We start from the raw sequence: 25,987 nt of genomic DNA on the forward strand, positions 1-25,987 counted from the left end.
TGTCTTCTCTATAAACTGTTGAAGGACTTTATTTTAAAAATAATTTGTAATACGTCAATATTTTTTATTCTATGAGACAAACTCCTTTAGCTATGTTGATTCAATAACAAATAAGTAGTTTTGAACATTGTTACTAAGTTATGAAGTTACATGTAAGATAGCACAGTCAGGCTTTCTGAAAAATAGCGTTTTAATGTATTTTTCATGTTTGGATTTCAAAATTATGCTTTATCTTAACATGTACTTCTAAGACAATAACCAAAAAGAAAAATAGGCCCCTAAAACTTGATTGGAACTGGTGCCAATCATGTCTTGAATTTGTGGAATGTATGCACTGCATATGGCATCATAGCAGCACGCCATTCCCCATACCACGCAATGCTATCAACTACTGAAGAACACGCTGTTCCCTTCCACCAGTCAGTAACACCTCAATCGACAGCTTTTTCTTTTTGCTTTTACATTCAAATCACTTTAATCCATATTGTTCTTTATAAGCTTCCTAAATACTTCCAGATTCTAGAGTTTGCTTGAGGAAAAAGAAAACGTGATAATGTTGAGGTTTTTTTCTCCTGAAGTGTAACTGAACCAAGAACTCTCTACTCAACATTCCTGCCTCTTTACAAAGAGATGGCCTGTCCAAACAGAATTTAGAGTTTAAGCAAGAACTACATTATCGATTATATTTCCCCCTCAAGAACTTTTGATATGTAACCAGGTTTAACCTTTGCAACTTAAAATTGTTTCTGAAAAAGCCTGCTTAATTATTCATAGAAATGAAGGTATGCAGCCTGCAAAATTATTCCAAAAATTCAAAGGCTGCAAGCTCAATCTCTGCTCTGTTTATTTATCCTGAGCTACCACTACCACAGGGATTTTCAAAGTACCTTCAAGAAATAACATGCTCAGATACTTTGCCTTTTCAATATTGAAACCAAAAACAAATGTTAGCTAACAAATGCACACAGCCGTTTTAAAATTACTGCTTCTCTTCATTTCCCACAAGTTGCTGTATCCGATGTTAACCGTGAAGACACGAAAAAATCACAGCCCACTTTATTACTGTATTAGCACAGAGCAGCTTAAACCTGGGGCAGGAAATCCCCATGTTGGTCAGTTTCAACCTTTGCAGACTTCTGTGGAGCCCCAACTATCACCCTCTCTCATCCCAGCACTGACCCTAAGGCAGATTGAGCTCCCCAAGGTGTTTCTGCAGGCTTCACCGGGTGGTGGAGCAGGCACGGCACCCCTCCAGCCTCAGCAAACCATTTTCCCTCTACAGTGAGGGCCAGAAACAAATCACAGAATGGCTTGGGTTGGAAGGGACCTTAAAGATCACCTTAAAGATCCCTTGGCAGGGACACCTCCCACCAGACCAGGTTGCTCCAAGCCCCATCCAGCCTGGCCTTGAACCCCTCCAGGGATGGGGCAGCCACAGCTTCTCTGGGCAACCTGTTCCAGTGCCTCACCACCCTCTGAGGAGAGAATTTCTTCCTGAGATCTAACCTGAATCTCCCCTCTTTCAGTTTAAAACCATTACCCCTTCTCCTATCACTCCCCTCCCTGCTCAAGAGTCCCTCCCCATCTCTCCCGGAGCCCCTTTAGGGACTGGAAGGGGCTCTAAGGTCTCCCCAGAGCCTTCTCTTCTCCAGGCTGAACAACTCCAACCCTCTCAGCCTTTAATAACAGACACAGTTTACTAACCCGCTTTATTTAAATCGAGCTGCTTGTCGAAGGGCTTTATGACCCTTTCCCCTCGTTGCCCGCGGGGTGGGAGCACAGGCCGCCAGCAGCACCGGGCCCTCAGGCACCCAATTAACATGGCGGCAGCCGCTGCCACTGCGCAGGCGCCACTCGACCAATCGGCGCTCGGCCCATCGATTGCTGCGGGAGCGGCTCCGCTGCCTGCGCTGCGTCTCCGGCAGGGCGGGAGGAGCCGGCCGCCATATCGGCGGGGGGGGGGGGGGGGGGGGGGGGGGGAAGGGAGGAGGTGAGGTGAGCTGGGCCGGGTGTCGGTGTAAGGCCCAGGTGGTGTGAGGAGGAGGAAGCGGGATGGCGGGCAGCCGTGGGGCTGTCTCCCCGGAGTGCCCGTCCCGCCGTCCTACGGGCTCGCCCGCCCGGAGAGGGTAGGAGCGGGGTGGGAGGGTGAGCAGGCCCTCAGGGCCTGTCCCAGGTCCCACGGTGAGGGGGAGGCCTGGGGTCCCCCGTTCCACGTCCCGCGGCGGGGTCTGGGGTGTTGCCGGCTCCGTCGGTTCGTCCCGTGTCTCGCTAAAGGGCTCCCTGCTTGTGCTTTGTCTGCAGGCAGGTCTGCAGCCGCCGCTGAGGATGGACATCAGGCCCAACCACACCATCTACATCAACAACATCAATGACAAGATTAAGAAAGAAGGTATCGGTATCTGCGGCTCAGCGGGTGTTGTGGCATCGGGGTGGTGGTTTTGGTGGTGCTGGGGCTTCTAGGTGTCGCATGGATGACGGTTCTGCAGCAGAGTCCCAGCAGCCTGCTGCTTGTCATAAAATCATAGAAAGGGTTAGGTTGGAAGGGGCCTAGACCAGGTTGCTCAAAGCTTCATCCAACCTGGCCTCGAATGTCTCCAGGGATGGGGCATCCACAGCTTCTCTGGGCAACCTGGACAAGTGTCTCACCATCCTTACAGGAAAGAATTTTTTCCTGAGATCTAATCTAAATCCACCCGCTTTCAGTCTAAAACCACTATCTCTTGTGCTATCTTTACACTGCCTGACCAAGAGTCCCTCCCCATTTGTCTTCTGGGCCCTCTTTAGGTACTGGAAGGGGCTCTAAGGTCTCCCTGGACCCTTCTCTTCTCCAGGCTGAACAACCCCAACTTTCCCAGCTTGCCATCACAGCAGAGATGCTCTAGGTCTCTGCTTATCTTCATGGCTTCCTGTGGACCTGTTCCAACAGGTCCATGTCCTTCATGTGCTGAGGGCTCCAGAGCTGCATGCAGTACTGCAAGTGGGGTCTCACCAGAGCGGAATCGCCTCCCTCGACCTGCAGCTTGTAAGGAAGCAGCAGCTGCTGCCAACAAACATAGCACAATGTTCAACTCTTCGCAAACCAGGGCTGGGATTTCTAAGGAAGTTTCTGATTGCTTCTCTACTGTAGTTCTGTAGCTAATTGGAACTAGATGGTCTTTGAGGTCCCTTCCAGCCCCAATTGTTTTATGATTCTAGAATTGCATAGGTTAAGTTTGCTGGTCAGTGGATAACTCCGATGACAGCAGTAATCAGAATATCTGATGGTTGCTAAGAGATGTGCTGGCATACATTTTGGTGGGATGCAGCCCCTGCTCACTGAAATGTGGGAGCATCTGTGTGCTCCTCATTTGTTTTAGCATGACGCAGAAGCAGTGAACATGGCATGAGCAAGCCTGCTTTGCTTCATCCTCTTAGAGACGCTGCCTTGCACATAGCTGCAGTCTTCTCTAGAGAGAAATTACTTCACCCTAAGGGCTTTTAGCTCTTTGCAGTGTGCTACCAAAAAAAAAAAAAATCTCTTGTCCTTATCTGGCTGTTTATTTGATGTCTGTATGGAATCATCCACTTAATGCTCATGTTTAGCTTGTAATTTAAAGTGATCAAGGTAATGTATTTGTTATTGTTTGTGGACTGAGTGGCTGGATCAGACTAGCATTACCTAAATGTTTCTTCAGAGTGCTTCAGGGAGAGATCTGAAAGTGGAAACAGCTTTGAGAAATGGTTCCTTAACTTGTCAAGATGGTTCTACTGAATAAATTTAACTTGAGGCTTTGTTTGTACCATGTAAAGTGTCCTATAAACTAGTAAGTCTCCGTTATGAAATTGTGTGGTTGTAATTTTTAAATGTAGGTTTTCAGATTCCCTGTAAAGCTTACAAGTGTCTTTTTAATTTTTTTTTAAATACAGTTTTTGAAGTTATTTTCAAGGAACATGTTTTGATGAGAACTTTTTTGAAAAAAATGTATAGTGCTGTGGTTGGTCAAGCACAGCTGAGAAAGTGCCACTAGGTTGGTGTTACTGTGTCTCAACAGCAATAAATAAGAACAGTGCTATTATGTGGCTGAAAAATTTCGAATGTAAGATTTGTGAGTTAGAATGATTACACAATACAGAGGATTTATTTAGCTTGATTGGATAAGATTAAGGTTTAATTTGGCCTGTAGTCAGATGATTTTAAATAATGAAAATAAATCCATTACAGCTGTAAGATATAGTGTGATGATACAAAAAGATACTCAGATCCAGAATATGAAAAAATAATTCGTGTGCGTGAGAGAATTGATTAAACAAACAAAATTTCCAAATTTAATTAGCCTTTAAGTAGTTACTGTTTTGCTGTGTTCTTGCTGTAAGTCATACCTCTTTACTGTTGCGTGTTACAGTACGGATTTTCCTATCAGTCTTTGATGGCTTTTTGTACATCGTACACTCATGTAACGCATCCCTGTGTGAGCTAGAGCTGGCAACAGCCATTGCTCCTGAAGGGCAGCACGCTCTGTAGAAGTGGACATCTGCATGTAACCAGTTATAACCTATTTTGTTGTACTTGTCAACAGAACTGAAGAGGTCCCTGTATGCGTTATTCTCACAGTTTGGTCATGTGGTGGACATTGTGGCATTAAAGACGATGAAGATGAGAGGACAGGCTTTTGTTATATTTAAAGAACTTGGATCGTCTACCAATGCTTTGAGACAACTACAAGGCTTTCCGTTTTATGGGAAACCAATGGTAAGTTATTTTGTTAGCTTTTTAAAGGACAAAAAAAATGCCATGGTGCGATACGGTGTTTTGGTACTTACACTTCGTGAGTTAACTATCATATGTACTTGTAATTGTACTGTTACTCAGTCCATCATGTCTTTATGAATATTTGTATCTATGCAAACTAAAGGGGTGGCGGGGAGACTGGAGCTAAAACACACACAGAGGCTGAATTTAGCATTTAGGTTTCCTAAGGGATGGCTTTACGTTTGTCTATGCTGGATTAAAAATTTTTTAAGATCTGAAATGGTTCCATTTTACTCATCGTGTCTTTTGTTGAACTGATTAAATTCATTCTGTAAGGTTATTGAAACTAGGGGCTTTCAGTTAATTTATCTAGAGTAACCTTAATTACTATTGCTAATAAATAGCTAGATTTATTTAAATAGATGGCTAGTTCTGCTTCTGCACACATCAGATCACCAAACCAACTGACAGAATTTTGGTATAACTTCAGTGAAGCAGATGCCCTGCTGTTTGATCTAATGTGGTTTAATAATGTACTTGATAACGTGCAGAATAGCACAACAATTGACACATTGTTGTCTCTTTGGATAATTAGGCATCTCTTAATTCTGTGCCTATTTGTGGGGCGTAATGATACATGCAAATGGCCCACTTGACTTCAGTGATGGATGGGTCCATTAATACTGGCTTTCAGCTCCTGGCTTTGAGCGTTAGGGAGAGCACAGGCAGTTCTTGCATTTCTGAGCCACAAGTCTTTTTGCCTTAACACTCTCAGATTCTCTAATGAAATCCTCAAGAAGGAGTTGTGCAAACTCAGTTCTGTCGTTTACCCTTACAGTTGTGTGCTCAGTAAAACTCAATAGGAAATAAAAAGATTAAGGCTTCATAAGCTTTCCAGTGAACTTCCCTCTTTGAATATTGCCTGCAGCATGCATATCCTATCTAAGCCATAAACAAAAACATTAAAAAAAAAAAATCATCTCCAGTGGCTGCGTAATTTTGTATTGAGGTAGTGTCTTATAGTAAGAGCAATAGGATTGTGTGCATATATAACATTCCCCACCTGTATTCTCATAGCTGAACCTGCTTACCCCCCCTGCCTAGTGCACTGGGCAGCCTCTGGCAGGAAACCAGCACCACTGCGCTGCTGGCAGAACTTGGGCAACCCAGTTTGGATTAAGGCAGGTACTTACCTTTCTATTTAAAAAGTCTGAGTTTTGCTGAACTCAGTTTTCTGTAGAGATTTGAGAAATTATTGTAAAACTTGAACTCCCCATAAAATGGCATTTAAAAACCCTCTCATTTTTTTTAATAGAAGCTAGTGCCAATTTGGTCAAATGTCCTTTCATCATTTGGTATATGTTTCCTTGACAGATGTTAAAAAGATGCTGTTGGATGAATAGGGTTCTGATTTCAATGAGTTAAAATTAGTAATTACCATCCTAGGTTTGGGTTTGTTTTGGGTTTTTTTTGAGTTCACTAGTTGTGCTCAGAATTAATTATGAGGATTAGATACTCTGTAAGCATACCTACAGTTTATAACAATATTTTTAATATGAGAAGTTCCTGCAAAAAAAGTGTAAATGCAGTTTAGTAGAACACAGTTAATGAAAGCAGTGCTGTTGTGGTTTAACCCCAGCTGGCAACTGGAACCACTCAGCTGCTCGCTTACTCCCCTCCACCCCCCAAAGGGTGGGACGCAAGGGAGGGAAAAAACTCATGGGTTAAGATAAAGACAGTTTAATAGAAACAATAACAGAAAAGGAAAAATAATAATAATGACATGAGTCACTCCCACCACCTGGTGCATTGGCACTGTCTGGAGCAGTGATTGTGGATTGCACCCCCGCCATGGCCAACCCCTATTTATGTACTGAGCATCTACTGACATCTGTGGTGTGGAGTATTTCACTGGCCATTCCATCCTTCTGTCTATGCTTCTCTGGGAAGCTGAAAAAAGTCCTTGAATAGTGTAAACATCACACAGCAACAGCTAAAAACAATAGGTATTATTGACATTCCTTTTACTGGAATCACAGCAATCCTTCCCAGCTGAAACCAGGACAGGTGCAAAGTGTTCAGTATTATTAACTGCAAAATGTACTGTGGTTTTTTTTTTTTCCCTTTTAAAAAGCGTATTCAGTATGCAAAAACAGACTCTGATATCATCTCTAAAATGCGTGGCACTTTTGCTGACAAGGAGAAGAGGAAGGAAAAGAAGAAGGCCAAATCTCTGGAGCAATCAGCAAATGCAGCAAATAAAAAGGTTATCCAGGTAAGCTGCTTCTCTGTTTAAAAAGGAAAAACGCAACTAAGCAAACAAACACAACAGCTATTTTAATTTATTTTTTTTTAGGACTAAGTATTGACTTTTGGTACTTCTCAATTCCCTAAATTGTGGTCTATTGATATCTAGTAAGCATTGCAAGTGGAAGAAGAGGGGACTGATAACATAGTCCTTGCTGTTCCTCATTTTTTTTTATTTTTAGGGCAAAGGTACAGTAAACCAAAGCAGAAACTAACCTCTTTAAAAAAATAAATAAAGACAAAAAGGAGATCTATGTGCACTTGTCTTAAATGCCAGCTTCAAGTGCTTAACCAGCTTTTCCCTCTGGTGTTTTAATGCCTTACTTGCTCTGTAAGCACTGAAGAATGATAAATGGGAAAAGATAATTCATTTACAGGTGGACGAAAAGGAGTTGTCTTGGGATATATCCCCACTAAGGGTGGCCTGGCCTAAACGAACAACATTTAGTAATTTATGTGGTGAAGTATATAAAAAACTATCAAAGCATAGAGTTTGAATATTGTGTTATTTAACTATGCTTCCTGCTAAGGCACAAATTGGCATCAAGAAGAAATAAGAGTGTTCATAGAAAGCAACCTTTGTTAAATAGAATATTCAGATTCTTCAGGATTTATTAAAAAAATCAATCATTATATACAAATCTCTTTGAAAGATATAGTTGCTACCAGCTATAATAGTGATAGCTTTAGTTATCTTTGCTAAACTGGAGTCCTCAGTGGTAACACTTGTTTTATTAGGTATGTCCTGTCTAGGACTTCATTTTCAAAAGTACTTCCTTCCTGTCTATTAAATTAAATTTTATAATGTTGGGAAATAGTGATTTGCTCTATCTGCTGGTTTGGCCATTAGTGAGATCAGATAGTGCTGATGTTTTTGTCTTTCATTGCCTGGTTTTGAAGTTCAACAAAATTAATGTGCTTTATGTTTCCCTTCAGGAGATACCTCATAAGCAACAAATGTTCCTTGGACTGTCGCTTAAAAAAACCTTAACGTACTTCTTGAGTTGTAGAGAAACGTGGTGATGTGTGTTTATATATTTCTAACAGAACACCTTTGTAAAAGTATTTTGTACTTCTTTACTAGGGAGCAACACAAAATTCAGCCAGTGCCCCAGGGACTGCAGCACAGAACCAGCAGGTAATGCTTTTTGTGCGTGTGTGACTAAAAGCACTAACGTTTAAAATCATTCTCTATCAATAATGGTTTGTTACACATGGAAACTTGAGGATATATTTTACAGCTTCCTTTTTGTTTTGTGATACATTTGTCTTTAACAGCTAAATCACAGTGAACAAAAGAAATCACACTTTTACTGTATGTGCTTGATATGACGTGAAAACCTATAGTTTCTCAGCATTATACAGAAAAATGCACTATTAACAAATCTCACTTGTTTCTTAAATTTGGACGGTGCTTATCAGTTGAAGGATTCGTAATTTTTTTTTCATTGTTAATTCCCTTTAACTAACTTTGTTGTAATGGAGAAGGACAACTACACAGAGTGCCAGAATATCTGCCTTCAGATAGCTTCCTTTCAGGAGTCTGGGGGGTCCTTTGGTTGCTGTTACTTTTTTTCCTCATATGTTGTCTTATTTTCCAAAGGACTGTGTGGGGATGTAGCACCAGCTCTCTATGCTTCATGTGTTTTAGAAGTGGAGGTACTAAAGAGCCAGGCTCTGCAGGAGGGCAAATACCAGAGAAGTGTATCTTTGCCTGCCCTGCATTTCTTAAATAATCATTGAGAATTGTGTGCATAATCCATAGGGGAAAACTCCTTGCTCCCAGTCTGGATATTCTTTCAGGCATGATATGTGTATGTCAGTTTGCATTGAAGCACAACTGAGTTTTTAGGTGTTTGTTTGAAGTTTGGAAGTTTATTTTCTGTTGGCACTGCCTGGAATATTTCCACCAGCTGAAGGAAATTGTTCTCCTGAGGCATTAAGTTGGCAGCACTATTAGAACATTTGAAGTTGTGGTGTCCAGTTCCTTTTCGTTGTAGTAATTTCCTTGATGACTTAGGAATGTTCTAACCTTTCAGTTCAGCATCAACAAACTGACTACTCAGCCTTGCGGGTTGCTACAAATTCATATTAGCAGACAAATCTGTTAGATAAAGACTCTAAAGTTTAAAATCTAACGGGGTTTCTAATTAATAAATTTGAACAGAACACTGTAGTAAAACCGTATCTGTTTTGTAGGTTTTAGTTGCCCAAAGATGTTCAGTATTCCAGTGCTACTGTAGATGAACAGGGTATTTATCTTGGCTTCCAAGTGCTGTTCCAGAAGCATGCAAGCCTTTCATGGGTTCCTTCACTGCCACCCAGGTGTCTTGGACAGCCGGTGTTCAGGCACCTGGATCCCTCCTCGGCAGCGCTGAGGGCACTGCAGGACCAGCTGTTGAGTTGTCAAGTTTAAATATGACATACAGGACAGTATGTTACTGTGGGTTTTTTTGGAAGTAAGAGCCTTTCCAAATTAATATATCAGTGTGAAAGAACCAAGGGGCTATGTCTGCTTATTCCATGAAGGTATACTCGAGTCCAACTAGTAGTGTGATGAGCAAAACTGAGGATATGTGAGTCTTGGTTCAAATAATTGTGCAGCCAGATCAAGAGGAACAGATAGCTGTGTATAATCTTCTGAACTTTGATCTTCTGTTGTTGCAGGTGCCTGATAACCCACCCAACTATATCCTTTTCCTTAATAACTTGCCTGAGGAAACAAATGAGATGATGCTGTCCATGTTATTCAACCAGTAAGTCTTGAATAGAAAGGACTTCTCCTTTGAATTCCTCTGTTACCTGTATGCTTTTTCTCAGTTGGCAAGCTGACTTTTTAGAAATGAGAATTTCTTCTGAAGGTATTTCAGTTCTTTGTCTTGCTGCCAAGATTGCAGATGTTGGTTCAGATGACTTAGTGCAGAAAGCAAATCTGATTTTCTTTTTCGTAGCTGGTCTTGACTGTGTAAGATATTTGCTATCAGTCTGCACCGGATTTAAGCTAGTGACTGTAATATTAAAGACTTCACAACAGCAGGAGCAGTTTTAAGACTAGCTTTAGTTGCTTCCATGTGTGCGCAAGACTGAATTGCTTCCGTGTAATGATCCTTAATTGAGGCATGGTTCAAAGGACTGGACATGTAAAAGCCTTCAATTTGAATCTCTTATTAGTAGTAAATATACTGTTAGATGCTTATGGTAAGGTCTTTTGGCTAGTGAAGAGAGATGTATTATCAAACTAGGAAATATTATCTGACACTCTCACTTTATTTTAAAGGTTTCCTGGATTCAAAGAAGTCCGCTTAGTGCCTGGGCGCCATGACATTGCATTTGTGGAGTTTGAAAATGAGAATCAAGCAGGAGCTGCTCGAGATGCTCTCCAAGGATTCAAGATCACTCCGTCTCACGCCATGAAAATCACTTATGCGAAGAAATAACTAGATGCTCCTGTGAAGAACTTCTGCAGATAGTTGGGGTTTTTTAATATGATGATCGGCTCACGTTTGCTGTTCTCTGCAGAAAACTTAAGACTTGTGTAAAATTGCCACAACACACAGACTTAGGATTTCTATGGATCTCTTGGATAGTACATATTTGTGTTGAAATACTAATTTTTTTTATAAAATAAATGCGGTTTGTGCTGTTCTCTAGCCATGTTTTTCCTTGCATCTGTCTTACTTGCAGGGCTTGCAGGGCTTCTTCACTATATTGATTTAACTACTTTTTAGGTGACTTTCATGACTCAGAAGTGAGTGCTGTATAAGTAGTTGTCTTTTCAGAGCAAAAAGCATGAGCAGGAATGCTAGATGGCAGCATATTCAGAATAAACACAACACTCAATCTTCAGTCTCGTTGTCAAAGGGACAGCTGCTTTTCAGCAAGGACAATTTTGTCACTTAAGAAAAAACAAATTATTATTAGTGGCCTTTTTTTTCCAGGCATAGGTAGATAGTGATTTTAGTTTGACAGCACTGTTGTTAACTTGGTTTTGTCTTTCTAATGGTGGGTGGTAGTAGAAGCAGGTCCACAGAAGAAACATAAACGTTTCTGTTGTCTGTTCTTCTGCTCTTTCCAGCCCTGCTACCAGTGATCTTAAGAAATGGTTTATGAAGGGCTCTCTAGCTCTTTACAAAAACAGTGCAGATGAGCCTGACAATCTGTGTTTAGGCAGCTTTTTTTCAAAATACACGACCTAATGCTTCTGGGTTTGGGTTTTGGTTTAGTGGATTTTTTTTAGTATTTGTCAAAAATGTTTACAGGTCTCATGTGACATGAAATACATGGGATGCAGTGATGTAATCAGATATAGTATTGTGAGTAACTGTTCTAAATATGTGGGTGCAAAAATCCCTTCAAAGGCTGCAGTGTTTTGTTCAGGTGATGGAGTACCTGTGGCACTGTATGTTGTTCGGCCTCTTGCATCTGCAAACCCTCCATGGAGTTCAGGTATGTAAACAGCAGTGAAACAGTTGCTGTCTTGGCACAACCCGTGTGTTCTGCTCTGAACTGTCTCTCCCTGTGGAAGGGATCTTGCCTGTACAAGTATGCAGCACTTGAGCCTTTTAGACTTTAAATGGATGACCTGCAGAGCCCTTTTTATTGGGATTCAACTCCCTGATGGTTTGTGTATGTTTGCGTCCATGTGTTAGGGTCCTAGGAGGTCCTTTCTGTAGGCTGTACCAGGGAAATCTCTGCCACTGAGGGTTTAGGGTCCAGTGAAGATTACACTGCTCGGTGAGCATGGGTGAAAATGAAGAACTTGAGGATTTGGAGGATGTAATTTCCTTTGCTGCTTAACAGGGTCTGACTTAATTTTCGTTCTTAAACTCTGCTTGAGGTAAGATTAAGACTATGGACTACTACAGGAAGGCTTAAAATGTTTAAATAATACAGTTGCTGATTGAAATGTTAATGTAGATTGGCTTTGGGAGGAGATAACGGTTTTGTAAGTGGACTCTGTCTTCGTCCTGCCTACGGCTCCTCTGGTGGGGTGGAATGTCACCCTGACCCCTTCCCATTGGCCTGGTGTGTTTGTCCAGGTGTCTGCCTCTTCCATAAAAGACGAGGATTGCTGGACCTGGCACGCATTCGGCAAGCGCTGCTTCAGAGAAAAATGACACAACACGTTCATTTGGGTGTTCTACTTTTGTGTCTCGGATTAATGTGTCCTTTTGTAACTGGAGTTTTTATGGACAAGCTTGCCAGCAAGAAGCTGTGTGCTGATGACAACTGTGTCTGTAAGTAATGTAGTTTTAAATTTGAGAATAGAGTCTCAAAAGTCTCAAAAATGCAGTTTGGATGCTGTAGTGTGAGGGGAAAGCTATTCTGCTTATTTAGCTCTGTTATATTTGCATTGATTTGTCAACTTTAAAAGCAAGAGTGGGAGGGTTTTATGTGGAATGTCACAGTTTTACTGCAAAAAGGGGTTTGCAAGGGACATTTTTCACTCAAGTGAAAGACAAGGGCAGAGAGGATTATAATTTCCACTACGATGAAATGGCACATTCTAAGCCGTTACTCTCCTTCCTGGAGAATAATAAAATGAGCAGGACAAATTCTTGACTTGTATTAATTTCAGGGTAACCTACTTTTGTCTGTAGAAATAGTTTTACTTGTGCACACACACACACTTATATATTTATATTTCTCTCTGTAAAAGTATATCTGTATTTAAATTTGTCCACCTCATTTTTGTGGTTTTTTGTTGTTTTTTTTTTTCTAGACACCATTTCCCTTGCCAGAGCAGAAGAGGATTATAATGCTCCAGACTGCAGATTCATTAATATTAAAAAAGGGCAGTTGATTTATGTTTACTCAAAACTAGTGAAAGAAAAAGACTCTGGAGAATTCTGGGCTGGAAGTGTAAGAGGAGATTCTTGTTTATATGAGCAAAGCAGAAGTAGGTTAACATGCATTTCTGTCAAAAATGGATGCTAATGCTGAGCTGTTGTGGGTTTTAAGTCAGCAACTTAGTTTTCAAAGTGAATGTTTATACTTAAACCCTCAAAATTCCTCAATCTGTTTTAATAGTTACTTTTTTGTTTTATGAAATATCTCCAATAACTTATGGTAATTAGAAACTGAACCTTAACAGAGGGGCTCAACAGTCCTCTTCTGTGGCTGCTTGCTGAAGCTACAGAGGAGAAAGTTTTTAGATTTTTTTTTTTTTTTTTATCACAGTTCATCATAAACCCCTTACATTTACGGGAAGCAAAGATAAATATTAGCTGCATTTCTATATAAAAAAAAAAATCAACTATAGGCGGTGTTAATTTACTTAGAACTTTTCTTAATGGTTCATTTCATGTGCCAGCTAATTGGAAACTAGGAAATCTAAGACTGGAGTAAGAAACACTATTAGTAACTGCTTTTGACTAAATTGCGAACTAGCTTAAGCCAGATGAGGACTGTTTTAAGGTACCTAATTATACATCTCCTTGCTTGAAGGTTTATGGAGAACAGTATGAAGACCATATGGGGACAGTTGGTTATTTCCCCAGCAGTTTAGTCTCAGAACAACATGTCTATCAAGAAGCAAATAAGACTATTCCTACAACGGTAAGGAATTTGCAAAAGCCCAGCTGGCTACATAATTATACTTGGCTGTTTAATGCTAATTTGCTGTAAAAACAAATCATAATTGTGGCAGTTGATTGTAGCATATCACAGATGCTTAGGGATCCAATCTTTGGGCCTTTACACAGGCAAATAGCCTCAATAAAATCCCTAACATAAGCTTTGATATTGCAAATGCTGCATTAAGGGCTTGATCCTATTAGAGTTCCTCTCGATTTGAATAGTATTCCTTAAAGGTCACATAAGTTTTACCCAAAGCTCTCTTTTTAGAGTCTGGATGTGTGCTTTAGTAACGTGTACAAGTGCACTTTCTGTTAATTGTATATTTAGATGGATGCTGTCATGCAGAACTTCTGATTTACTGAAACCTTTCTTGTAACAAAGTCATTGGTATGTTAAAATGCTGAATTAGAAAAATTTTGGAGAGACGTTAGTGGTGAGTAAGTAGGTTGCATTTCTGAAAGGATGATTGTCCCTAATTATGTAGTGTCTCATACACCAGACAACTCATGATTTTACTGAACATCTGAAACATTTCACAGAGGAGTGGAAGAGGAGGGTCCTTTCTCAGAGGCTGGCATGGTTTGGTTTACAACTAGAGCTTACTAGTAGCTTATTCCTATGCTTAAAAATAAATCGAATGGTAGGTTTGCAGTAACAACCTTCATCAGCAGTGAATATTTAGCTCTTTGCAGTTTTGAAGTGTATGGCAAAATATAACAATTAGTGCTTCAATCCTGAAATCATATACGGAGTTTTTAATCCCAGGCCCAGATTACTAGATGGGTTTTGTTAACGCAGAGGAAATAAGTGAAAGGAAGAATTTTGTTTCATGTTAATAGCTGCTAGGATTTGCGTTATAATGTGTCAAACAAGCTTTATTTGAGGAAGTGCGAATCTTGGATAAGTGATTGCTTTTCTTGATACTACATTAGGTTGTTCTGAATTTGGTCCAGAAGCATTGCAGCAATTAATTAGCCAAAGAACATGAAAGAATTACTAAAATACGTTTCTAAGCTCTTTTCTCAACAATGTGACAGCCAGTCTGCTGCACAGCAAGCTGAACTGGAAGCAGAGGTGGGTTAAAGCGATGTTTTAGCCTGCAGGCTGACTCGGGGTCCAGAATGGGCTGTTGTCGGGCAGCAATGCAGAACTTTAATTGGAAAGTAATTTTCATTTGCAAAACTTTCACAGTTGTTTCACCCTTACTTCACATTCTTGCTGCGCAGGAGCTTTACAACAGAAACAAAGGGCAATACAGATATGTTCCTTTTTCTAGTGCTCTCAACTAGATGTTGCAAATGTGGCCTTAAGGAGCTGACACTGCACCCTTGCCCCTGCAAAGCCCAATATTGGTATGACGATGGGCTGTCTTGGGAAGGGCCTGACATTTATATCAGGGGACCTGATGATGCCCAAAGCTTAATAGTTAATCTTCATGCAGTACCTGGGTGGTGCACACACATGGCATTGCATGGAGGACCAATTGATGGGGACTGTTATGGGGGGATGCCTGCTGCAGTGGAGTGAAGCCTGAAAGAGGACATCAGCCTGGGGGCCTCTGTGTCTTTGACCCTGCTTTTATTCCCCCTTCCTCCCCCCCAAAAAAGTAACTTTCACTGTTGAAATCTCTGTATGCCATGAGATACAGACCCTACTAATAAACGTTTCAGTCTGTGAACTTCTCTCAGCATTCTTTTGTGCAACTCTGGGTAATCTATGCCAGTTGGTTGCTGTTTGAGAAATAAATCTTAGGAGATTTCTCCCCCTCCCAGTGCTGCTCCCCCTGAACCGTTGAATCGCACAGAATACAACAGATTCAACACAATAGACTGTGTGCTACAAAGCAGTGTTGGATTGCCTGCCTTCCCTCAGCTTAAAACTGGCCATTTGCTGGTTAAAATGAGAGTATTTTCATTACCAGTAAGCATCTGTTCTGGATCAGCTCCCTGTCTTCTGCTTCCAGTGGATAGCTATATGTGATAGACTGTTCTAACGTAAACATCGTACAGTTTGAGCACCACGGTGTGATAATGCCCCGCAACAGAACAGCGATCTACATAGCCATATAAAATAATAGCAGGAAATGCGATGAAAGCAATATGCTGTGGAAGTCCACTAGACTGGAAGTTTTCAAGCAAAATACTGGCATTTATTTTCTAGTCACATTTCTCCACAGCCAGTGTATCATGTAGCCTCAGTCTGCTCAAGGCATCCTTTTCATATGTGATTAGGAACTGTTAATGATGAGGGGTTACATATGACAATCCAGGTATGGAGGTGGGAATACAAAACAAAAAAGGGAGATAAAGGAATCATTTGAAATGAAGAGAGATGGTGGTATTGCCTAATTCACTTTAAAAATTGATGGCAGGAACAAACCATCCCCGCTACGCAAAAGGACACAAAGGACCTTTTTTATTTTTGAGGATTCTGTGAAGTTCACTTATTTACTGAGAACAAAATTTGAGTATATTATAGTGTACTTTGAGTATATGGTAGTGTATTCTGTGTTTGCATCTACTCATGCACCTTTGGGAGGTGATAAAGGTATGTTAATCCTTCAGTAATCTCAAAACATCTTTCCTTTTGACTCTCTTTTTCAGGACATTGATTTCTTCTGTGAATAGTGCTGAAAGCAGCAGTCAGGTAATCTCTCGGCTGCTGCCAGGGAAAGCTGACAGAAGGAAACCTGGATGCCCTCCCAGAACACACAGCCCTTCCAGCAGTAGATGTTTGTGAAATACATAATCCTTCTTCAAAACAATTAAGTTTTCATTTAAAGGGAGTGATTTGGATGGGGAAATAGTGCCACACAGGATTTGTTCTTTAGAGTTTTTACCTGTGTATAATTCATTACTTGTCAATAAAGCCTTTGAATTGCTGAGTGGTATTAATATGCTATGTATGGGATTAGATGTGTGATTTTAACCTGTGCTTTCCTGCCATGACCTTACACCATTCAAAAGGCCTTCCTTGCCTCAGCCATATGTGACTTGCCAGAATAAACAATTTCTGTGGCAAGAGCTATCCCATAACTGAGAAATCCACAGTAACTAAATATGGGCTTCAGCCCTGAGTTCAAAAGAGTATCTCAACCATTGTATATGCTGATCGAGGGCATGTTCAAAGCCCCAGGAGGAGGGGTTGAGGCTGGGGATGGTGCCTGTCTAAGGTCTCTCCCAGCCTGGAGGGAGCATGGTGCCTAGTTGCTTCCCTGGAGAGCCAGTTCTGAAGATGTCTAGCCCCTACTGAATCAGAGACTAGAATGGTCAGAAGTGGAAGGGACTTTAAAGACCATTGAGTTCCAAACCCCTGCCCTGGGCAGGGACACCTCCCACCAGACCAGGTTGCTCCAAGCCCCATCCAGCCTGGCCTTGAACCCCTCCCAGCTTCTCTGGGCAACCAGTTCCAGTGCCTCAACACCCTAAATATTCAAAGCTTTAGAATCATTCAGGTTGGAAAAGACCCTTGGGATCATCAAGTCCAACCATCTACCCTACTCTACAAAGTTCTCCCCTACACCATATCCCCCAACACCACATCTAAACGACTCTTGAACACGTCCAAGGATGGTGACTCAACCACCTCCTGGGGCAGCCTATTCCAATGCCTGACTGCTCTTTCTGTGAAGAACTCTTTCCTAATGTTCAGTTTAACCTGCTGAGAGCCTCACTCACAGAATCGGGCGACGGACAAGAAAGTTTTTCAACTTTTTTTTTTTTTTTTAAAAAAAACGAAACCGCACGTTTCCGAAGCCACGCAGACCAGAGGAGGGCGCTCCAGCTCAGAAACGCAGCGCGGCCCCAAGGTGAAGCTTCGTGACCCCCGCCCCGCCCTCGGGGCTCCCCTCAGCGCCTTCCCGAAGGGCGGGGCCGCGCGTGCGCTGGCGCGGCAGCCAATGGGAATCGGGCATTCTTCCCGCTCCACTCCCGCCCATCTTCGTGCTGCCGGCTCGCGGCTGTGGGGAAGGGAGAGGGGGTGGCGTGGGGCGGCGTGGGGCGGCGGAGATGGCCGTCACCGGGCCGGCCGTGGGTCCCGCTGCCTCCGCCCGGGAGGCGCTGGGCTGGGACTCCTGTCCCCCACACCCGCTCCGGAGCGGGAGGGTGTGTCACTCCACGGTAACTGTGGCTGAAAGCGGCGGTGGTATTTGGCCCCTGTGCTGAGGGGTCTTGTACTGGGACAGAAAGTTCTCGGGGTGGAGGGAGGGAGAGAGAGGGACTCCTCATAAAACTTTCTAATTTATATTGAAGGGGACGTTCGTGATGGGAAATAATCCTGTTGGCAGCTTGGGTCAAGTGCTTGGCTCTTCTCTTCTCCTTATTCCTGCACCTGGTGAGCTCAGAAACACTGAGACCTTGAAACCTGCACACTGTAGCTGGCTATAAAGTAAGTAGTTTCACAAATTCAGGCACTACAGTCTTATAAAAGTGCAGTTTTCCCAAACATTAGGAAAGACCTTACTGAAAAGTAAAATTACTGAAAAATTAATTCTGTATCTCTTAAACCAGGACAATTTGTCAAAGGCCTCTAGCAGGGTTCTCGTGAGAGAGAGGTTACTTTTTACCAACAAATAGTCGTTTTTCAGCTGGATCGTCCACAGCACAGCTTTCCAAGGTGAGGTATTTGCAATTGTGTGCCTTTATTTTAGATAGGCTCAGTGGAAGTGAGTTGTAGACCTGCTCACAGGTTAGAAGCTGCAGGTACCAGAAGAGTTTGCATAGCAGTAAGTGTTTGCAAACAACGCACAAAATACATTAAATGGCGCTGTGGATACCATAAATGAAAATTGGGATGTGAGGTTTAGCACTTGCCATGGGGAAATCAAAGGCTTTCCTCAAGTCATCATTTCAGATAACTGCTTACAGTTATTAACGCACCCAGTTCTACGTGGATATGTAAGAGGCAGATGTAAAAAGGTTTATATGCATTTCTCCACAGAGATACTGTCCTTACCTTTTCATTTACGGTGCAGGAGCTTCAGGCCAGGAGAACTGCATTTTCTGTGGTATAAAGTGAGACTGGTCTTTTTAGTCCTTGACATCGTGCTTAATCCTTAACCCATGTTCTTTGTAAAGAAAAGCTTGCAGACTTAACTGGTTTCAACTCCTATTTGGTTTTTAACCACCTTGTATGAGCTATGGATACTTCAGGACAGTAAAACAACGAAGAGGAGAATACCGTCAGTGCAGGCTGCATACAACAGGGAGGAGGTATCCATATAATGTCCTTCTTGAGCTTGTACAAAGGGCAACGTTTGGAGTATCAGTGAAAAACAGCCTGCTATTACTTCTTTGGCAGTTATAGCCAGTCTGGGGGTCGTTGTGGCAGAATGTGGGCAGTATGTATTTATTTCTCTTTCCCCTTTCTCTGGCTGCCATCAGAGGCCCTGTTCTGTGGTGATCTCTTCTGTGCAGAAAATAACTCAGCAGGCTTTTGAGGGGCATCAAAGTCTGTCTTTGCTACTTGAAAATCTAATTCTGTGGGAAGTAAGATAAGGGTTGACTTTGTTGAATTCATAAAGCACCTGGCTGTGAAGAAGCATTGTACTGGCAAAGCTACTTGTCTACTGAATTCACTCTCTAATGTGCAACTGTTGGATGGTTTCCAATCTAATGAAGCTTTATAGCGCCTTTCATCTGCACAATGTCATAGGTACTTGTTTTATACATCCACATCGTGTAAAACTGTCATCTTGCAAGCACTGGTGACCTATGCTACAATCTGAACTCTGGTATGGTAGACTAGATAAATTTACAGCTTCATCATGTGACTTTTTGGCAGGATCCTTTTTTTAGATGTCCGAAGGAGAATTGTGACTTCATTCGTTAGTCACCAGGGACATCTGTGATACAACGAATGCAGCAATTCCTGATCTTCATGGCCAATGCCTCTCTGAGGGCAATCTCTTCACTGTGTAAATTCTACGCTGAGTAGGCATGTTGGGTAGGTTCACTTTGTGAGGGATGGATGGTGTGTGTGCTCAGAAGAGTGGAGGTGTTGCAGTCTGACATGGTCTTGTCATTCTAGAGATATGGCACAATATGCCTCTATTGTTATTATTTGCAAGTTTCACAATGTTTATTTAATTTGAAATTCCCATTGCTGAGGCTTGATTATTACTTGAGAATCTTTTTTTAGAGGGAAGTCTAAGTTTCTACCCTTTACAAATGTAGGGAAGCGTGACAACCTTAATCTTAACAGCACTACCACCAAAGGTAAACAAAATTATCCCAGACTTGTAAGATGAAGTCTGAGGGAAGTGGGGAAGGGAGAAATGGCAGGGGAGCATGGGATGCCTGGAGAAAACTTTTTGAGTGGTTGCAGTTGGCAGCACTATTATTGTGAAGTTGACAGTTAAGAATCAATAGTTTTGACACAACACAGATCTGCTTTCTGCGTTTCACATTCTTAGGTGAAGCTCGTTTCAGAACAGATCATTCAGACCTGTAAGTGTTCATGCTGTAGTGTACCTGGCTGAAATAAGCAGGAACTGACTTTCAGGAGAAGGAGAGGAGAATCAATATTATGCTAGCAGGCAGTGGAGGATGCTTTTGATTTTCTAGTTTCTTTCTTTTCCCCTACAGTGATTATTGTCCTTGCAGTCTCTTTCTAGAAATCACAGCAGTTTCACTTACTGTTTTAGTAGTATGTACACAATATCTTACATGCAGTGTGTGTTGGTTATGTGACAAGATGTTACAGTCTGTTTCTTCTCATTTTATCCCAGCATAGGGGAATATACACGCAGTTTGATGTGTATTTGATATTTGCATTTAAACAAGGCTGTGTAGGACTCTTGATGTGGCCTTGAACTTGCAATCTCATGGTATCTATTTGACTGAAATTAGCATTAAGTTTTCAACCTTAAGTGGGGATTCAGAAGCTTTTAAACTCAACTGTTGTGTATTTTTCAGCAAGGTTGCTTTGAAGAAGTATAATGTTCCTAAGTCATTACCTGAAGTAAAGAGCTTGTAATTAAGAAAGCCTTCCCGCTGTTACAGGATTTGGTCCTTTGTTTGCTGGTGGGAGCAGCGATGTTCAGTTGGCGCAGGGTGACATCCAGTGGCTGACTTCTGGCTGGCTGTGGGGAGGATTGGGCTGGTTAGTAGCATCACAGGGATACTTCATCTAGGAGGGCCCTCCGGGATCTCCAGCAAAAAGCAGGGTCACACTGAATCCATATCAGAGTGCTCATGGATTTGCTCAGTCCTGAAAACCTTCAAGGGCTGTAGGTAACTTGTTCCTTAATTATTATTATAGTGAAAATTTGTTCTTTATGTAAAACCTGTTTTTTCCAATTTAAATCTGCTGTGCCTTTTCCTCCACAGAGCACCTCAATAAAGAGCCCAAATCCAGCTTCTCAATAAACCCCTTTCAGTTACTGAGGGGCTGGTTTTGTGCCCCCCCAGAAGCTCCGTCTTCCCCAGGCTGAAGAAGTCCAACCCCCACAGCTTCTCCAATCAGGGTTGGTGGTCCCCTGGCCATCTCACTGTCTCTCTGCAGTACGTGCTCAAATTGCATAGCAGCAGGCCAAGTTTCTGATTTGGCTTGTTGGTAACAGTAAGGATGACTGAGTTTATGAAAGATTCACACATGCTTATCTAATTCTTACTTGTAATGGCACTAACATTATACACTAGAGATTTTTTCCTAATTACATACACTACGGAAAGCATCTTGTTATCTGTTCTGCTATCGGTAAACATGCCTAGGGGCTTATGAAAAAGGATAAGGACTTCACTCGGAGCTTTCCTGCAATGTGTTTCTTCCACAGAAGACGTGTTCTGGCCACCATGACTTTGTCACGCCAGTGCACCTGACAGCGAGGGCGCTGTGTGTTCCTGGGGTGTGCTGTCCCCATGGTGAAGAGGCAGTGCATGAGGTGCCTGTACCCACAGTGGGGTGCTGTTACCAGCACCTGCCAGCTTCGTAAAGCAAACTTCAGTGACAGAAAACAGCAGGCAGAGGGTAGGTGCTGAGTTCCTTTCCACACACAGCACGGGCTGCAGCATGAGGGCTTCGGAGGAGGGGAAACACATCCCCGGCTACACTGGTGGCAGGGCTAATGAAGGGCTAATTGCAGCCCTGACTGGGATCAAGGAGGGATGAGCAACAGCTTCTGTGAAATCCCCACCTCAGCAGGGTGAGGGGGAAGTTGGGGGCTACAAAGACAGACTGAAGGAGGAGGTTAGGCTGGCAGGTAGGGCAGATGTGATGTGGTGAGCTCTCATCTGAAGTGTGGTTGCCTGTGTTCTCCTATTCTCTGTCACCCAGTATACTTTATTTGACCTGGCTGTTGCAAGAAGAAGATACCTTGTGATATGAGTCTGAAACCTCTCATGACCTTGAGATTTAGGAGCCCTTGTCAGGGAGTAGCCAGGTAAGGAAAAGAGTAACTGGAGAATATTTTTGCTAACATTGTGGCCTGAGTTGATTCTTCAAATGGTGCTGGTTATTAAACTGTTCCTGATTTATGTTTATTTACTGGAAATACCTAATTTAAGATGAAAGATAGTTTGTCTTTCCTTTTCTCTGGCAAAGGAGAGGTGCTTTATCTTCTGTTGGCTGATGCTGACCTGTCTGTAGGGTTTTTTTCCCTTACAGCCTCCCACCCCTGCCTGGTTTTCTTGAACCAGTGTGGAATGGCTATGTCACCAGCCCTCAGAGGTGACTGATGGGTTTCAGGTTTAGAAATGGCTGTTTTTTCAGGGGTGGGTGGAATAAAACTGCTTTGGGATGGATGAATAGTGTTGTGTCAATACAAATCACAAGGAACCAGTGTGAGGCCTATTGTTCTTCCTGCTCAGACTGAAATTACACTGCCAGCCTGTGAAAAGCAGGAGCTCAATATAGATGGCACTAGGTAAAATCGCTTATTTAGTAAATAGCATTGAATATATATGCATATAATGCTGGAGTTTCTCAGCATCGCTTAAAGAAAGGTGTGAATATCTCTGAAGAGTATAAAACGCACAAGAGCAGTTAGTCTTGAACAAGTACAGACTGTAAAGCTTGTCTTACACAATAGTGTGGTGAGAATGCAGCTTAAAGACAGCTCTCCTGTCTGCATTGTTTTCATATATGTTATAGCAAAGCACTGCCAATGGTCCAGCCCTCAAACAGTGGCAGTGATGTTAAGATATGTTGAAGGGTTTCACCAAAGATGTTTGTTTTTTTTTTCAGATAGGGGGAATTCCCATAGAAGGAAACTGGGTTCCACTACTGTATTTTTGCTACAAGAGTGTGTAAAATTGCTTAAGGGGTGTAGTACACGGCTTGGGGGTGTAGTATCCAGCTCTATGTGGATAGACATTTTCCTCCTATATGGTAAAGTACTTGAACAGCAGTGTAGAAGAGAAGAGCTGCTAATCTATCTTCTGGTAGCTGCGTTGGAGTATAGCCCACGCCAGTCAGTATTCTGTTATGAATCTACCCTTTCTAGTTAGGTTTTGTTGGCTGAAGATTGTTCAAGTACTAGGCAGGCTTTCTGGAAGCTGGAGGTGGAGAAATGCCTCTGCATGCATAATGACCTGGGGGACTGGACACTCAGCTGTGATACAAGGAGACCTTTCCAGTTCCTGGTGGTTGAAACTCTGACTAACTGCATCCTACCTGTCCTCATTTTTGAATATTACTGGAGCAGTTATTGGTGACAGAAGGGGATGGTTCCCAGTTCTGATGCAGATAGAGAAATTCCTTACTAAGAAGATTTCACAGGAGAATAACTCCTACTTCCTTCGGAGTTCAAGTGTATTTTGGAAGTCTTTGTGTTGAGTGAAATGTGCGCTAGCTGTTCCAATCAATGGCTTCTTGTAGGCGATGTGGCTGCCAGTGCACTTTTGTTTATGCTTTGGAAACAGTGAAACAGCTTTGTGTAAATTAAATGCAGCTAGCTTGATGCCTGGGTTCTTTTTTAGGCAGTCTCAGCACTTTGAGCTACAAAGGGTAAAATTGCTAGCACTAGTCTGATGTAGAGTCAGGCTGCTTTAATTTACCGTACAGCATGTATTGCTCATGATGCCAATCAAAGCGTTGAATTTCCTTGTATCTTTTTGATAAGCTAAAATGGTAAAATCTATCTTGCTAAAATAGTATTTTAACCTGGATTTTTGTGGGAGGAGACAGTGAATGTTAGAACCTGGGTTCAGTTCTCAGGGGGCATGGGACATTTGGTTGCAAAGTAAATGTTTGGAGTAATTCACAGTCGTGAGGGGTACTCTGCCCATTATGGTCACCATCTGAGAAAAGCTCTGTGTAAGATCAGTGCTGTAACTCAAAGCAAGAACAGTATTGTAAAGGTAGGACTGTACTAACAGGTAAAGTCTCCTGACTCAAATTTTACCAATGGGTGTGAAATAACTGTGGACTGAAAGGAAGTAGTGGGAGACTGGGTAGAGGACTGGGACAGAGAGATGCCTGGAACCTCAGAAGAGCAGAGACAGACTTGACATGGGATATGGCCCAAGCAGAGAGAGTAAGGCACAGATGTTGCGACTCTTGTGTTCCAGAACACAATCATCCTGTTAGATGACAGATTTGTCACGTTCCAAGCTATGGATGTGGCACCTGAAAGTTGCTTGGCCATGTGAGTGTGACATTGTACCTGGTGTAAAATTAGTCCTGTCTTTCAACTCAATAAATAGCTTTTGCAGTGCACCACGGTGTTTTAACTCCAATGGTTGCAGCTTGTTTCTAGCTAGCTCAAGGCACTCCTCCTTATGCTGCTTTTTACAGTGTAGACAGACTTGTGGATCTTGCTGTTAACTCGGAAGAAAAGGTCAGAGAGTCATGGCCCAAGTGCCATGCTTTTCAACAGGAAAAGCTGCATGTACAGAAAAAGCCTTATGTCATTAAACCTAATCAATAGAGGGAAGACAACAAAGTCTCTGTCCCTAAGGCATTACCACCACCTCCTTCCCTAGGGGAAGACGTGGTTTTCTGCCAGAATAAGCTCAATATGCTTTCAGTAGCTTGTGGTTTGTTTGTACTGTAGAATTGTAAGCAGATGCTACGTGTTCTTAAGGGTTTGAACTGCCACCTTTTGTTCCAATTACAGAGTTCTGTTCAAAACACTGTACTTTTTTCTTTTGTTTTAAGGGTGAGAGGAAAGTGCAGAAGGAAATAGCTATTCAAGGATACTCAGAACAGCCACAGCAGAAAATTATTAATTCTGTGGTTCAGGCTGTTAAGCTAGGTCATCCTTTGTTATTTGCAGCATACATATATGTAAAGTCATAATATGCTGCTGAGCAAATTCTTCTGGTTAGCTTGTGTGGGTTAGACATGCTTGGGCACTAGGAAAATATTGAGTTGTTTGGAAGCTCATACAACTTCTGAGTGTTAGTGTATGTTGATGCTTTCTGGAGTTGCTTCAAATTACCTGAATATGACCGTTGAACACATGGAGTCTTACAGGCCAGCTCTAGCTTTTTCAGGAAAGTGATGTTGCACTAGTATCTAGCTAGTAGAGTTTATGGAGAGGAAAAAAAAACGTAGTAGAAAAATTCTTATATTGCCTGTTCTGCAAACATACATACTGATCGTTTCCCACTATTGTTTTCCTCTACCTGTCAACTAAATACCACTATAACGAGGTTTGTTGCACCATGAGTGATGGATATGCTTCTTTAAGTATTCCTCATGCTGCGAGTTCTGCAGCTCTACTCTACTGTACCTTGAGCTGATTGAGGCACTTTGGTTCTAGCTGTGCTGAAACTTAAATCTGGCAGTAGCAAGGCCCCTGACTGCAGGGTGCAGGCAGTGGCTTTCTTATTCTGTTCAAATTGGTAGCTGCTGATGGCTGCTGGGGTGTGAAGAGAAGCTGATGTGATTGGGAAGATTGGCAGCTTTTAAAGCATTTCTCTTTGTGGGAGGCAGATCACAGCATGGATTAGATGTCTCCATGATGTAATGGAGCTTATTGCTCTGGTTTTCAGTTGGTGTTTTAATGTAACTTAAAGCAGCAGAGTTCTGTCTGCTTAGCAGATAACACTGGTCATTGCAGTGTGACCATCATGAGGTTCCCTCTCATAAGCCAGGCTTCTTGGTGTCTTCATCCACTTGCAGACACAATCTTGTCCATTTCCTCTGAAATTCTGAAGTCAGCTGCTTTGAATTTTGCTCCTTTTGCAGGTAATTTTTTTTTTTATAAACAAGATGAAGCTACTTACAGCCATCCATTGATGGCCTAGGGAACAAACATGCAACAGTCACTGCCTGCAGTTTTTGGCACGGTCTTCTGGTAGGTGGGAATTGCAACTTGCATCCCTCCAATTGCAACAATCCATCCCAACCATTGGGGTTGCCATGATGCACTCAGAGCAAACAACTATTCCTACGCTGTCTCTACTAGGAAAAAAACAGGGGTGATGG

The 25,987-nt window shown here is 42.2% G+C and overlaps 2 protein-coding genes across 3 annotated transcripts; both read left to right on the plus strand.

Annotated features, from left to right (window-relative positions):
• The first annotated feature begins 1,987 nt into the window (after positions 1-1,987).
• SNRPB2 (small nuclear ribonucleoprotein polypeptide B) lies at positions 1,988-10,686 on the plus strand. 2 transcript variants are annotated; one of them, XM_014966469.1, is made up of 7 exons: positions 1,988-2,126; positions 2,302-2,389; positions 4,557-4,729; positions 6,864-7,004; positions 8,121-8,174; positions 9,704-9,792; positions 10,314-10,686. In XM_014966469.1, exons 2-7 carry the CDS (start codon positions 2,326-2,328, stop codon positions 10,471-10,473), a joined length of 681 nt encoding a protein of 226 aa, XP_014821955.1. In that variant the 5' UTR covers positions 1,988-2,126; positions 2,302-2,325; the 3' UTR covers positions 10,474-10,686. The 2 variants fall into 2 exon arrangements, with proteins under 2 accessions (XP_014821955.1, XP_014821954.1); XM_014966468.1 differs by having other exon boundaries at positions 1,989-1,995.
• Positions 10,687-10,821: 135 nt separating this feature from the next.
• OTOR (otoraplin) lies at positions 10,822-16,496 on the plus strand. Its single transcript, XM_014966470.1, has 4 exons — positions 10,822-12,273; positions 12,759-12,898; positions 13,484-13,594; positions 16,219-16,496. Exons 1-4 carry the CDS (start codon positions 12,150-12,152, stop codon positions 16,240-16,242), a joined length of 399 nt encoding a protein of 132 aa, XP_014821956.1. The 5' UTR covers positions 10,822-12,149; the 3' UTR covers positions 16,243-16,496.
• Positions 16,497-25,987: the final 9,491 nt, after the last annotated feature.

This window comes from Calidris pugnax, unplaced genomic scaffold, assembly GCF_001431845.1.
Source record: "Calidris pugnax isolate Ruff unplaced genomic scaffold, ASM143184v1 scaffold31, whole genome shotgun sequence".
NCBI classification, from domain to species: domain Eukaryota; kingdom Metazoa; phylum Chordata; class Aves; order Charadriiformes; family Scolopacidae; genus Calidris; species Calidris pugnax.

Excerpts from the sequence above, each read along its gene's own strand:
- OTOR (XM_014966470.1), top strand. The coding sequence starts at position 12,150 with ATGACACAACACGTTCATTTGGGTGTTCTACTTTTGTGTCTCGGATTA. Across the intron at positions 12,274-12,758 it reads TGCTGATGACAACTGTGTCT|ACACCATTTCCCTTGCCAGA; the intron begins GTAAGTAATGTA and ends TTTTTTTTCTAG. Across the intron at positions 12,899-13,483 it reads GAGAATTCTGGGCTGGAAGT|GTTTATGGAGAACAGTATGA; the intron begins GTAAGAGGAGAT and ends CCTTGCTTGAAG.
- SNRPB2 (XM_014966469.1), top strand. The coding sequence starts at position 2,326 with ATGGACATCAGGCCCAACCACACCATCTACATCAACAACATCAATGAC. Across the intron at positions 2,390-4,556 it reads TGACAAGATTAAGAAAGAAG|AACTGAAGAGGTCCCTGTAT; the intron begins GTATCGGTATCT and ends ACTTGTCAACAG. Across the intron at positions 7,005-8,120 it reads CAAATAAAAAGGTTATCCAG|GGAGCAACACAAAATTCAGC; the intron begins GTAAGCTGCTTC and ends CTTCTTTACTAG.